We start from the raw sequence: 15160 nt of genomic DNA on the forward strand, positions 1-15160 counted from the left end.
CCCTTTGTACGAACTAAAGTAAGAGAAATTTAGGAGAAGAATACGAACATGTTTTTGCATGAGGCCCAATGTTTTATGTCAAACCTGACATGACTCGTTAACTCAAAATGACCAACAAATAAGGAAACTACACCAGCTCACATAGTAGTTTATGACTTAGTTAATGGGTTTTAACATATAAAATGAAAACTGGGTCATCCCTACAATAAGATGCATTCTGATGAACAGCCACTTAATTGTGACTTATCAGACATCAGCAGTCATGATGGATGCAATAAATTAAGAAGGATTTGGGATTCCATCAGAGCTTCTCATCAAGAACACTGAACTGCAGATAAAAAGCATTTAAGACTTTTTTTAAAACTCTTTTTCAAGTTATCTAACAAAGACACCAAAAAAGCTTGTAGTGGGAATCTTTGAATACAAGATCTCTCCAAAACATCTGTATCATTTGATTTTTTACACTCGGACTTCTAGCCTTTATAATACATATGATAACTTCTGCTTAAAGGTTTTTAACTTTAACCCTTTTGGAACTAAATCCAATAAGAAAATAGTCTCAAAGTATTTTCAGAGTAAATAGTTTCAAAATAAGAAAAAGTTCAATAGCAGATCTATACAACTGCTTTCCTTTATTCACATTAGCAAACAGTGCGGAAACAAAAAGACTGGACTTTAACAACTCTGAGGGAAACATGCAACAAAGAACTATTGTTTGAGCCACAGACTGAAGACATCATGACCACAGGATGAATCAAAACAAAGTGTTTTTTGTTGGATATTTGTGGTGTTGCACAGTACGGTTGGGTTGTACTTGTGTTGATAATAAAACAAAGACAACTGCACCAACTTTAACATCTTCAAATTCCTGTTAGCAAGATCCAAAACAGTAAGAATTGAGGTTATGCCAGCTTTTTGTCATGTCTTTAAAAATCCTTAAAAGTTKTTTTTAATCAGAGGACATATCAGGCAAAACAAAAAAAAAAGAAAAGTTTGTGGGGTAATCCGTCAGGTCTTAAACTRGTATGAAGCAGGTTTGTCTGACCTGGGGTGGCTGCAGTGAATTATGGTCTCCTGACTCTGGATCAGTTTCACACCAGCTGCACGCTGGCTGCCTGTAAGTATCCCTGCAGGAACTGAAGGGCTTCTGTGTTCAGACTGGTGCTCAGCATGGAGGCAACCTGCACCACAAACACACACAAGGGGGCAGAATCACATCATCTGCAGCTCATTTATTATTATTGTTTAAAAAAAAAAGTCAAATACTATTCAAGGCTCGTCTGCACKTACCCTTCCAGGACAGGCAGTAGAAAGCTTGTAAAGTGACTGAGCCAGTAGGATTTTAGGATTGCCGACTGCGTCTCCTATCGGGTCGTGTTCCTTTTTTCCGGCGAAGGCGAGCTGTGAGAACGCCGTCTGGTAGCCGGGCGTGTCCTCGATGTCTARGAAGTGCTCGTCGTCCGGGATGCTGTCGTCTTCTGGCAACTCAAATAGACCAATGAGCGCCTGGAGCAGCGGGGTCCTTTGTGTACAACAAACTGTTAGCATCGCACAGGACGACAGAGCCGCTCCAAATAAACACAAGTGTTTCTAATCTTTCATTTCTAATTAATAAAGAACGACAAATAAACTGAGTGGATTCTTCTCCATTCCACTGAACTGTTTGATGAAAGAGTCTTTAGAGGCACAACTTAGCAGGAACAAAAACTGACTCCATGAGGCAGAATAAGACACAACATGAAAAAAATACATTTAGAAATGCTTGTAGAAATTCAAAAGAATGAAGTAAAAAGGAAGCAACAACCTGAAGAAGCCTTTTTTTTAGAAAAAACTTATTTCTTACCAGAGTTTAGTGTACTCTGTTTCCATCATTGAAGGACACTCTGTGAGGATTTTTGTGATGCCAACAGCACAAATCTTCTTCTCGACTGTTCCCGACACCTTCTGAACCTCTGGGATAATGATTTTCTCCAACACCATGCCGAACATCCTGCAAGTCACAAACAACTTCATGGATTTTCTGCTGGTCTTCTGCATTAAAGAAGCATGAAGACAGTCCAGCAAAGACACGACATTTGGACATTTTAAGACACGATACAGCTGTTATATAAAGACTTGTGTACCCTGGACAAATTTTCCTTTTTTTTATAATATATACAAGTCTCCAAATTTAGAGATTTTTTTACCAGTGAAATTTGTTGTTCATGCACTAAATGCAAACAGACAYCTATTATTCTTCACAAAACCCACAGTGGACTTTTGTTTTCAAATCTTTATGTTCATTAAAAAAAATCATAAAAACTTACTTTGGCTGGATGCTGTCAAAAATCTCCTGAAGAGCGATCGCTCCATATTTAACACAATATAAGTTGACAAACACCAAGAAACCTTGMGAGAAAGAGGTGAAAGAGCAAGTTGTGTCACTAATATCAGATTTATAGTTAAAAGACATGATCACTAACAACATATAACCACATAAAAAAAACCTCAGAACATGATCAGTAGGATGAMGTAATACTAACTTTTGATGAACTTGGTGGTTTTAGAGCTTTGTAGCCTCTGGAAGAGCAAAATGAAYATCTGTTTCCTGTACTGAGTGATGGACTCTCTGGCAACAAGAGAGACAAAATTACATAYTGTAACAATTTTCAGTTAGCGTTACAGATTATCACAGATTTCCTAAATCGACTTACGGGGGCATGTGCTCGATGATGCTGTTGAGGAGGTAAAACCCTTGGTGGTCATTGGCCTTGGAAGCAATAAGCTTCTGAAAAACTCCAAGTAATCCYGGCTGAGAGGGCAAAGATGAGGAAGGAAACACCAGAGTGAGTTAACTTTCCACAGAAAATAAACAAAAACTATAACAATTGTTAAAATCCAGTTACTCTATCAAATTTGAACATCCCGTTACGGTCAGAATATTTGTTCATTTTAACCATCAGTGCCAAACAGAAAGTAGAAGTGTTTATTTTGTTTAAGTGTTTATTTAAAACGATGTCATTGCTCACTATTTTATCTGCAGCAGAAGCAGCGATGGAGGCGCCTCCCTTCTCCAGGTAAGCTTGAAGCAGGCGCACAAGAGGAGGGATGTTTCCCGTCCGCTCCCACAGAACGGGCTGCAGCAGGTGAGGGAACAAAGCCATGTAGGACGCAGGGATAGAGTTGGCGTGGATCTCCAGGAGCAGAGACATCACCTGGAACACGTACGGAAGAAACTCTGCAAAAACAAAAAGAGTTAAATGAGTCATTTCAAACATCTAAAAAGAATTTGTTTGTGCCCACATGTGACTGACATACCCTGCACGTCGTGCTGAAGGATCTCGGTGAAGACGGGGAAGAGTGCTTCCTCAAAGCTGCTGACCGTGGTGGGGTTGGCTTTGCAGGTGATCCTCACAGACAAACACAYCGACTCAAACAGGTAGTGATTGAAGTGAGGTTTGCTGGGATTCTGAAAGAAAATTGAGAACCTTTTCAATACTAAACAAGCAWTTTTGTAAACCTTAGCATTCTGAACAAACCGTTACCTTGCTGACTTGGAGAAGCTTATGAGTGAGCTGCCCAATCAGAGTGGGAATGTAGGGAACAATGGCATCCTGCAGCAGGGAGAAGCTGCGCATGATGGCTTAAGAAAAAGATAAAAAGACCTGATGAGCACGATAAACTTAAGCATGAAACTGAATGATGWGTCAGTTTTACCTTTCATGATGTATTCATTTTCTGCAGAGCCTGGAAGAGCCAGAGCTTTGAACAGGTTGGTGAGCAGCTGTTCAGTAAAAGGAGCCATTTCTGCAGGTGTGATACTGAAAACACAGAAAACCCATTTATGTATTTTAATCACAGAGATGTTTTATTATTGCTAAATTTGCACCACAAAGACTTTTTTATGAGCAACTGATGATATTACAACTGCAACAGGTCTTTATACAAGTGCAAAATATGTCTTCTTTAAGACCTATTAAGAGAAGTTTTCTTTACCTTTACTTCATGGTAGTACTTTTTTACGGAGTTCTTTTAAATTGAGTTTTATTCTTATTTATTGCTATTTTTCACTTTGTGTTAAGTGTTTTTGTTAATTTTTTTTTAATAATTCCTCTTTTTTCCTTAATGTGGTTAATTTCTGCCGTCGCAGCCATGTGGATTTTCCTGAGGGACAAATAAAAGGTTTATTCTACTCTTCTCTTGTTAATTTAGCAGGTTTGTGTGCAACGTATTGACATTAAGCAGCTTAATACCTCCCACTTACCAAAACAAATGTGTTCAAAAAAATAATATCCAAAAAAAACCTGCCGTGTGTCAAACATCTGCTTTTTTTCCAGTGTTTCTTTTGTCGTGTCTTGAAGACATCAAAGTCTAGATGTCTCTAAAGGTTTAAGGTGTTAATGACAGGAATAGGAAGTGACGGTGTTTGGTCCCAGTGGCTCCTGTGAACCTTCCCCTGTTGATCTGGACCCCCTGGTGCCACTTGTAAAGCAAACAGTTTCTAACTTTGGGTTTAACATGGACAGTGATTGGAGCCGATTCTCACACAACAGAACTTTGAAACAATAATCGATGCCTTCATCACATCTCCTCTTAATTACTGCAACYCTTTTTACCTCAGAGGCAACCAGTCCTCGATGTGTTTTTAAAGAGTTTTCTAAATAAAGTATTAGTAGTCCTGCTGGTGATATAGTATTGCAACTTTTTGCCATAAAATGATAACTAACAGACCAGCAGTTTGACACTCACAGTGTTGCGTTATTGGGGCCTCTCATGGTGAACAGCCTCTCCAAAGCGTGGGCAGCGTACGTGTGCTCCACCGTGCTCTCTGCCTGCAGATGAGTTATTAGAAGAGGAACAGCCTGCAGCAGCTGCTCCTTCGGAAGCTGAAGGGACACAAACAGACTTTGGTAAGAAGTTCAAGTTTTACTTTGGTAACGAGCAATGATGAAAGGAAGAGCTCGTACCTGACTTCTGAAGATCATAACATATTTTATTGCATCTGCCTTCAGCACTGGAAACTCGTTTACTATAATGAGATCATAAGAATAATTATTTTATTTAAAGCAGCAAAACAAACACATGGTTGGAAAATACAGTTTTGTAGCTCCTGCAGAACATCTGGATCATACAAAGTGTTTTTACCATTTGGAGACTTTAAGTCTGAGAGGATATGGTTCACAAAGAATTCTGTCAGATTCACCAGCTCATTGGCTTGTGTTATCCCATGCTGTTAAAAGTAGAAAAAAAATTTCTTAGTAATATTTCCCATAATGTTAAACACCTGTATATTACTGGTCCGGCAGTCAGAAATAAGTTGAAGCCCACCTTCTGTGTCTGGGCTTTAGATGCCAGAGATGTGACCAGATAGATGGCAGCATCTTTGTGTTTCCAGTTCTCTCTGGGGTTCTTGGCGAATTCGGTCAACATCGAATTCACGTAGCCAGAGAAGATCGTAGTGACCGGCCCCTCAAAAAACTTACAGAGGCCTCTCACCAAGTCACAGGCTGCTCTGCGGCGAGTATCAATGTCTGCGGAGAACGTGGGAAAACAGTAAAGCTTGGGTTATACTTCAATACAACGTGAGACAGCGGGTTGGTGATTGCATCATTTCAGACATCTTTTTCCTGACCGAGTATACACGGGCTGAAGACGCAGCGGGCTATAAATTATAATTTCTCCCTCTGCCCTCCCACAGCTCATTCAAGTATTTAAACAACAATAATGATGGCTGGATATTGTGAGTTTTTTTCACTCAGTGTTGTGATGGGTAAAGACTCCACGAAGGAAAATCTTTTTTTTATTAACGGTGGTGATGGAAAAAAGACGTGAACATCAGCTGCTGTCAGCATCAATTTTGGTCAAATTTCAGTTTCTTCTTAGCAAAACTGCAAAAGTAGCTAATATTAAGTGTAGCAACGTGTTTTTAATTTGCATTAAGCCGATTAACTCTCTTATATATGGATAAAATACATAGCAGTGGGTGAAAATAAGTTTAGTAACTAAATCTTTCTAGTTAGTCTTGMCCATGTAAAAAACCTTTAAACAATGGGGGATATACTAAAATCCAGCAARGATTTTTCTTTGTTAAATACCATTTCAGTCATTTAGATATTCCAATCATCTCATTCAGCTGTAAAAGAAACTTTGTATTTGTCTTTTTGCTTTAACTTGTTTAAAACGTAAAATAAAAAAATAAAAAAAATAAAGTCCTGACCTGATCCTTCAAGATCTCTTCGAATGTATTCCTCTGAGTTATCTTCAAAAGCCTCCTCATCTGCACCTGATTAAACATGAGAAAATAATCTGCTCAGTGTCAGAAAACATGTAYGAGCACACCTGAAGGGACATAACAGATATCAGAATAAAAGTCAACAGATGCACACCAGATACTTACTTCTGAACTCCATGTTTGGAACAATGACCTTTTCACAAATACTAGTCAGAGTATTCTGATCCTCAAATAGATGCTTGTAATGTGGCCTTTCACAGACCGAGGCCAAAAACTGGATAGCATTGCTTACAAGCTGCAACAAAGAGTGGACCATTACTTTTTACATAAAGAGAGTAAAAAAACCTACTAAAAGCAAAATAAGCCTACAAGTCTCACCAGATCATATTTGACTTCCTGTCCAGTGGAGACTAAAAGATTCCAGATAGCAGTGACAAAGCGAGGCAGGTACGGCTGAAACTCCTCATCATACTTCTGAGCATAAAGAGCGGCGTTATCACAGATCTGAGACTTCAGCAGCTCCAGGAGTCCTGCCTCCTCTTCATCCTGAGGAAAACAGACAAGTCATCATCAAAGATGCAAATATATAAAAAAAAGGTAAAACACTATTTCACCTGCAGTTAAAAAAAGTACTGCAAGTATGAGGAGGAGGATAACACACGTCTGTTTGTAAAAGCTTGTTATCCAAAGTCAGGAGGCCGTGAAAATTGGTCATCCAGGTTTCCATGTTGTCTTCAAAAAACTCTGGAAGGTCCTGCATGAAAAGGCAGAGTACAAATCAACACAAACAGCATCAACAAAGTAAAAACAAAAGCTGGCGTAATGAATGCCTGTTCTGAAGGACAAATGCAGTTATCTTACAAAGTTTGAATCACAAGTTCAAACAATTTATATGAACGCAAACAAAGCAGGCATTTTTAGACAGCATTGATTTCAATGGAAAATGCAAAGAAACCAAACATACCTGGAAGTTAAGACTGTAGAAAAGCTTAGAAATGAGTGTGAGAGACGAGAAGAGAACCTTTAAGGCATTAACATCGTTGGAATGAGTCTGACACAACTCGATTGTTGCCTGAAACAGGAGGGGGGAAAAAAACTATTTTAATCTGCATTAAATCCTTAAACAACTCGTAACTCAGCTGTAAGACTACAATAAATAAATAAAAACCTTGAACAGCTCTGTCAGAGGTTGGGCAAACGTGTCCAATACAAGTTTAATCTCAGACCAAAGCTCGTTTGACTTGAACTCGTGACGATACCTAAAAAGTAAAATTATACAGAAAAGATGTTTAAATTCTCATTCAAAAGGTGCCAATAAGAAGCTCGACATTAAGATGTCTTTACCTCTTAAAGAGGGAATGTGCAGTCCGAAGCACTCCATTTATAATGTGGAAGTCCCCGCTCCTGAAGCGGGTCACCATCTCTGTCAGAAGGTCAGGCCATTTTTGAGGAAAGTCTTCTCTTCCTATGATGCTGATGGCGTCACTCAGCTGCAGAAATACAGCAGATTTGCAAACATGTTAAATATTTCTGCACAGCTTCAAAATAAGTCTGTTAYACCATGGCGAGATGTGAGGCTGTACCTGTTTTTGAATCTGTTCTGGGCTGTTTAGCATCAAATTTATAATGTTTGCTTTAATTGCTGTTCGGTCTGCATCAGAAATTTTGTTTGGTTCATCTTCGACCTTTAAGAAACAAAACCATTAATGTAAAATATTAACAAATGATCTGGATCAAATGTTTAACATTCAGGATTTTTTTTGTTTTGTTTTGTTTTAGTTATAAACAATGATGGGTAATAATAGTTAACCGTAACTGAACCCCATGAAATGTAGATGCTCTATAAACCTGATTAACACATCTGAATAAAATATATTTACTATTAGTGTGACTCACAATCCGCCAGTTTCTTTTGACGTAGTTCTTGAATGTCACAGCAGCACAGACACGAATCACCGTGTCTTGAGATTTCTCCAGCAGAGTTAGAAGCAGCAGGGGATAATTCTGGTTTCCTTCAACATTTTCAAGAAACTTTTCAGCTGATAGGGGACAAAAAAAATCTCCCATTAAAAAACTAATTAATAGCTACCGTATTTATTCATGTATAATACAATCGAGTATAATACYATCATCATTTTTGAGCTTAAAAAGCCTAAAAAATCGAATCATCAATAACCTGTGRATAATACTACRCTCCTACTTTATGGATGATTTTTAGGGTTAAATTTATAGTATTATACATGAATAAGTACGTTAATACAATTAGGTCACGCAAGAAAATGCTCTGTCATTATAGACATACCAGGTCGTCTGACTGTCGGGTCTGGGTCCAAAGTTTTCCTCAAGAACTCTGTGAGGGTTTGTAGATTTGCATCATTCAGTTCCATGCTCCCAACTAAAGACAAAAACAAGATAAAACAAAAACAATAAAGAAATTGATGCTACCGATTGATGTTTTTTGGAAACAAAACAAGCATCGTATAAAACTGCCATATTTGAAAGATTAAAACTTTTTTAGAGAATGAAACCAAATCTTCCCATTTCAAAAACAGCCTYGATGAGATTTTCAGCTGCTCGTTTCTGAGCCTCCATACAGAAGTGTTGTGAGTGATGGGTTGGCACTGAAAGTGAACCAGTTTAAACACTTAAACTATTTCTTACAATTGTGAGATGAAATTTAGTCAAACCACTAGCGCCATCTTCCTCAATTTAATCTAATATAAAACCTAGAGCAAAGAAACAGTGCTTCTGTAATTTGTTACTAATATTTAATATTGAAACTTGCCTTTTTTTGAACACAGCAAAGAACTGTATTTAAATGTGAGGGTAAGTGTTCTTGTGTCTGCAACAATTTACAACACAGAATCTTGTCTGTTTTTGAAATATAGCTGTCTGTAGTTCACTGAATAGTAGCTTTCAGCTTAATACATTGACATGATGGAAGTAATACATTGCTAAAAGTTGTTTACTGCTAAAACAGCACGTGTAGTTCAACACTCAAACARTAGTGCAACAATTTTAAATGTAAAGTTAACAGTTCCTCTCGCTGTGAGTCAGTGACAGCTGCTAACAAAGATAAACTCTGCTACACCCCTGACAGTGATTCAGGCAGTGCTGGCTACACATAATAACAAGCTAGCAAGCTAGGCTTAAACATAAGCACATGGGCTGGATGCCARACGTAAGGAATAATGTTTAAATACAGTTGAAACTAGTTGTGTGCTTACTATGTCTGGCTTACTACAAAATGCACACTGAAAAGATGTGGAAAGCAATCCTCCAGTTCCAGTAAATAGACTGATCCAGCAACCCTCCGAYTCACCCAGCTATGTTAGCGCTAGCCTGCTGCTAGGAATATGTTAGTAGCTAACAACTAAGTTAGCTAATTTTTTTTCCATCATTGATTACGTATTTCCTCTGGCCTTCACAGAAGAGCCCAACTAAGAGACAGGAAACCTTTAAAAACTCAGGTTTATTGTAAAATTATTGAATGCCTTACCGAACAGTAACTACTTTCAGACAGAATGGGATGTAGAGCCAACACACACCGTAAAGCAGTGCTCGCCGCAGCAGCTTTCAAACGTCGTCTTGAGCAAAAGGAAATGCGCGGTCAGTATGTTGCGCATGCGCAGTATTGACTGGATACAGGTGTTGTACGAAATTCAGCTCCCCTGTGAAAATGTGTTCCCCCCTGTGTTGGGAGGGCTGGACCAGTGAGTACAACACCGGTGGCCCTCTTCTGTACGGAGCCCGCCGGGAGCCAGTGGTGAAAAAAGTAAAACAGCCYCTTCTAAACACCTCTCCTCACTCCTAGAACTTCAAAAGTTTATGATTAAGCAAAATGTGAAGATATTTAATTTGTATTTGTATTTGTACCACCACATATATCTGATGATGTCTTTATGCAAACCTCATATCTCAGTATTTTTACTTAATTTGCTCTGGGGGTCACCCCTATAGGGTTTTATCAGAAGAAAAACAATTCACAAACAAAAGCTGGCTCTCATCATTCAAGTGAACAAGCTGGAAAATTGAGCAGCAGCACAAAATTATTGGTGCGTTTTAACATTTAATGTGAAAGCTACATATTCTCTTTGTTAGTTGTATATTTTAAGTGAAGAATTTAAAAAAGAAGCACTCTGTTTATAAATCCCAGCCAAACTACATTTATCACATTTTTTTATTGTGAACCTATGAAAGCTTTCATCACAGATGAACAATCAAATATTGCACTGAACAAAAGATATGAAATGTAAAAAACCTAACAAAAAAAACTGCTTCAACACAGAAAGCGTCATAAATGAACACAAATATTTCATATTTCTTTTACACTGACAACAAACTGAAGACTTTTAGTGAGCTTAAACCTGTTCCTGTTGCACAGGATTGGTAACAGAGGCTCGTGACATCAACATGCTACAGGTTGTACATCTGACGGATGTTCAGGCTGTCTCGCAGCATCAGGTCACGGAGCCTCCAAAGTGCATCTGCCATGGWTTTGTGGGCCCCTTTGCTCTTCAGCCAATGGGATGGTAGCCTGCTTTCTTGCTCTTTAGTTAGGCGCACATCTTGTTTTTGAACTGAATGTGAGGAGGAAAAAAACAAACAAACAAACAAACAGCTAAAATATTTTATGGAGAAAAAAACAACAGCTTGACCATCGGATCGTTACCATTTTTTACTGATTTTATCACCAATCATGTAACAAAAAAAATTAATTAACCTGTGAGAGCTTGGTCCCATTTGCTGACTGTAGAAGATTCTGCGGTGAGGCCCTCGATGTATCTGAGGTAAGCCTCCGAGTGCAGCAGCCGCTGAGATGTGGCTGGAGGAGACACAAACAATGGCGTGGAGGGRTGATGAAGCGCAGCTTGGCCGTGTCCTGGGTACGGTGGTGGAGCCTGCTGGTCTGAGCCCGTCAAACCCAACTAATAAAAGCATGACGACAGTTAATACAAAACGAGTTGTGAAAGTCTCAATCTTCAAAAGCATATCTGCATTGGGGGACAAACGTGTTTAACATTTAATTTATTACTTTATTTAGTTTCTTAAGACAGAAACTCACTGATTACCTGGGATCCAAGGATGCTCCCTGCTGCAGCACCACTTCCCATTCCATTAACACCTGTGAGGATATTGACCATAAATGCATTTCACATAGTGTAGCTCACATTTTGCTGTTAGTTTTGATTTTAAATACTACTTTCAAACTATTATTGTGTAAACAAACACTCTGGGTATGGTAAAACATTCAGGAACGCCAATCACTGATATATTTTTGTTACTTTCTAGATAAATAGTAATGGTTATAATTTAAAAAGTTTATTCTTTTCTTTAATGCTAGTTGTAAAGTATTGTCAGCCACATAATACTACTAGAATTGAGTTAACAAGTGTCGTTGTCATAGTTGAGATGATGTTTTCTCAACTGCCCAGTCATAATTGCCAGGATCCCAGCCTAGTGATACAGGTAGCCCCTCCAGCAAGTCAGACAGGAAGCAACTGCGCAGCAGGTGGGGTTGGCGATGACAGCACTCTTACCAAAGGATGGCATTCCACGGAGCCCAAGCATAACGGGCAGGAGGTGTTGGGGAAAGGCAGGCACCCCCGTGGGATGTGGTGGCATGCCAACCGTACTAATCATGCCTTCAACATGGCCCTGCGGGTGCATCATAGCTGTCCTACATGCACCCATCAAACATTCTTTGGAAAGGACAGCAGTAACACAAAACAATAACATGCATCAGTCAAACATTCATCACTAKCAAGCATGCATTAAGATGGCGCAAGCAGTTAATTGCAATTTCATGACTACATGATAGCAATGGGGATTAAAAGGAAATTAAAGCCACACAAATTAAAAATGATCAGTAAAAACTATTTGATGGACAAGAAACCGAATCAGAACACAAGTTAAATATTAGCTCAAACACTCAAGCGATGCACAGCAGCATTTTACAACCCACTATAAAAAACTTTACTCTTCAGATTTTACTGCAGTGCAAGGGTTGAAACACGACGYCATCACTTGGGTTTTTAAAAGAAGCGACATGTTAGAGGACATATTAAAGTACAGAATGATGCGGCAACAATAAAACGAGCRGACGTGGAAAATGTGAGGAACTTTAGCAGTTCAGCTTCTCGTTCCAGCGTTCTTATGCACACTGGGGATCCATCTGCATCTACCAGGGGTTACCTGACACAGGTGTCATGCTGGGATTTAGCATCCCCATGGGGGTTGGGGGAGGCACCACCCCCATCAGCGCCCCTACTGGGGTACCTGCTCTCGGGGATGTGTGATGGTGGGCCCTGTCACGCTCCTGCTGCTCGGCTACCTTGGCTGCTCGCTCTGTAAGAAGCGCAGAGAAGTAAAAMGTACGGTCCAACACATTTAAAGTAAAATATTGTATAAATTCTGTCTATTTATGTGTGCTACCTTCATACTCTGCCTTCCTGGAACTGTCCAGGTTCCTCCACTCTGTGCCAACAAGACGGCTCAGGTCTCCAAAAGAGAAATCCGGGTGCTGGGCTTTGATGACGGCTCGCATCTCACTGCTGAACAGGATGTAACCGCTCATGTTGATCTTCCTTGTTGCTCTTTCCTTCTTTGAAAGCCCCTTTAATGACTTAGGGGTTGACTGTGTAACCAAACACGAGAAAACCACAGATGAAATTGCTAAAAGCTCTGACAGCTACAAGTGAACCGGTTTACATTGAGAATACTTTCACCCAGACCTGCGGAGGGGTGTAAGGCATAATATCCATGTCACTAGACATGGACGACTGCATCTGAGGAAGAGAATGATCTCTCAGGTCGCCGTCATCGTCCCCAAGATCCTCCAGCTCTTCGTCTGTCATGTCAGCAAACTTGGCTTCGAGCTCCTCGATTTTCTTGTCAAGTAGTGGCGATGGTTCTTTCTGGGGAACGATGAGTTTTCTGTGTACATAAAAAAAATTCATACAGAATTCAAAGAGAACTGGCTTCTATAAATTCTGAGCATTTAAAAATGAGAATAAAGATCAAACCAATGCCTGCTACTAAACCACATCACACTTTATCACAGTTTAGGCAAATAAACACCAACTGGTTACATTGTTTTTATGACATAAACACTTGAAGTGCAGGCTGTTTACCTAAAGTAGTAGATTTCATCCTCGACCACCTTCCCCGAGAGTGAAAATCGCTTAAGACCCTTGAACTTCTTCATCTGCTTTTCACTCTCTATGTAGCGACTCTCACAAAGAAGGACATTTGTTTCAGGCACTTCAGTGGGCCGACACGACAAATATTCTTTGAAGGAGGCCACAACGCACTTTCCTGTCAAAAAAAACATGCTCAGGTCATTTACTGAGTGATTTTGGCCACTTAGTCACAAACAACAGAAAAGTGCATGCAATAGTTTTGGAAGAAGGGTACCTAGTAGGAGTGTAAGAAAACAATGATTTACTGAAACATCGAGATGTTTGACGTCCTGGTACTGTATCGATTCATAAAAAGCACTGAATCAATTTTTAATTAAGGCGTAACGAAAACTATAAACTATTTCTGCCAGGACCCCCTTTGATAGATATTTTGTTTTCAAACTCCAAAGCAGTTTATTTCACACTTAAACTTGTTTTTTGAACTGAATTAATAAAAGAAAACTGAAATTCATTACAGGTTGCAATAAAATTAACTTCAACCTTTTTGTAATTATTTTAAGTGTAATTTTTGTTTTTTGTTTTTCCTGTGACAATATTCAACATCAATCAGTATGTTTTTAATGCCTCTGCACTGCATAAAATTTAATTTAATCAGATTTTATAAATGTGGTGTATATTCTCATGGTGTGCTCTTTATACTGAAGGTTTTTTTATTGGAATCTTTTGGAAAACAAATGGCAATATATCTCCTTGCTTACAATATTGCAATATATTGTAATATATCATACTGCGACCCCTGTGTTGTCATATGCATCATATCACCAAATCCTTGCCATTATACAACCCTAGTACCTAAGATGCAGGTCATGGGGCAAGTCTCRTCCAGGTTGCTGAGGAACACTTCTTTCTTGTAGAACATCTTAGTGGGTTCATGCTCTGTCTCCTCAGGATGGATAAAAATGGGGCCAAAGAAATAGCCTGCTCCATCTCGCATCCACATTTTCTCAATTCTGTTGAACGCAAACACAATTTAAAAAAAGATTCATTTTATGTATTGGACACAAGCAACAACAAAAACACCACAAAAGCTGTTAAAGGACWGGTATTTGTAGCATCTTGCAAAGTGTATTTTGCAACCGCACAGGTCTATACAGGTGGGATAATGCTGACAAAATGAAAATAATTTCTTCTACCTGCCCACACGGTGGCGCACTAGTCCATGAGAACCGATGTAAACACAGTCTCCTACTTTCAGCCACAGGTTGTTGTAGCAGAGCTGCTCATAGTACTGACAGCCTGGCTCCCCGTTGGTCACGTCCAGTGGAACATCCTCCCTCTCCTGTAGACAAAAGGGTTTGCAGGAAGAATTACCTCATTGCCCWGTAGGAATGGACTAATTGATCTAAGCGTCGATACTATCGATGTCAAGATGAGTATCAGATCGTATCGATGKTCGTGTGATGAGATRGATTCTTTTGTTTACACTTTATTTGTCATTTGGACAAACCGCAGTCGTATGGAGTTCATCATTACTCCTCTTCATTGTGCCAACGTGCAATGGAAGGTATTTTTTGTTGCATTATTGACATTGTTATAATTTTGTTACATTGTTGRTTCTTTTTTGTTATTTTTGCACTGGTGATTTTTTTTTCAAACTGTTTGTAGTAGAAGGAAATAGCGAAATTATTTTATTATTTTATAGTTGCGTTTTATTTTGTTGTAGTTAGTTAAAGGGGCAATATCATGTAAAAACCAACTTTTTTGAGTTATATATCATGTTATACTGTCATAAAAACATGCCCAAAGC

At 39.0% G+C, this 15160-nt stretch overlaps 2 protein-coding genes across 3 annotated transcripts; both read right to left on the minus strand.

Annotated features, from left to right (window-relative positions):
* Window positions 1–609: 609 nt before the first annotated feature.
* Window positions 610–10094, minus strand: cse1l (CSE1 chromosome segregation 1-like (yeast)). The gene is made up of 25 exons (XM_014030580.1): window positions 9711–10094; window positions 8514–8606; window positions 8108–8250; window positions 7795–7896; window positions 7556–7701; window positions 7380–7470; window positions 7176–7283; window positions 6873–6965; window positions 6590–6757; window positions 6377–6506; window positions 6197–6262; window positions 5308–5510; window positions 5125–5209; window positions 4947–5008; window positions 4729–4865; window positions 3697–3800; window positions 3525–3622; window positions 3298–3448; window positions 3009–3217; window positions 2694–2791; window positions 2523–2608; window positions 2307–2388; window positions 1844–1990; window positions 1291–1522; window positions 610–1181 (listed from the first exon to the last, which is right to left on the minus strand). Exons 2-25 carry the CDS (start codon window positions 8596–8598, stop codon window positions 1092–1094), a joined length of 2916 nt encoding a protein of 971 aa, XP_013886034.1. The 5' UTR covers window positions 8599–8606; window positions 9711–10094; the 3' UTR covers window positions 610–1091.
* A 259-nt stretch (window positions 10095–10353) lies between these two features.
* Window positions 10354–14692, minus strand: LOC106534067 (protein polybromo-1; the record flags this gene model as incomplete). 2 transcript variants are annotated; one of them, XM_014030578.1, is given in 9 exon segments in its annotated part: window positions 10354–10791; window positions 10935–11139; window positions 11284–11913; window positions 12407–12559; window positions 12647–12848; window positions 12946–13147; window positions 13345–13528; window positions 14206–14363; window positions 14547–14692. In XM_014030578.1, coding segments are annotated over 7 exon segments (1290 nt in total), but the record flags the coding sequence as incomplete, so codon positions are not given.
* Window positions 14693–15160: the final 468 nt, after the last annotated feature.

This window comes from Austrofundulus limnaeus, unplaced genomic scaffold (assembly GCF_001266775.1).
Source record: "Austrofundulus limnaeus strain Quisiro unplaced genomic scaffold, Austrofundulus_limnaeus-1.0 Scaffold1084, whole genome shotgun sequence".
Taxonomy (NCBI): domain Eukaryota; kingdom Metazoa; phylum Chordata; class Actinopteri; order Cyprinodontiformes; family Rivulidae; genus Austrofundulus; species Austrofundulus limnaeus.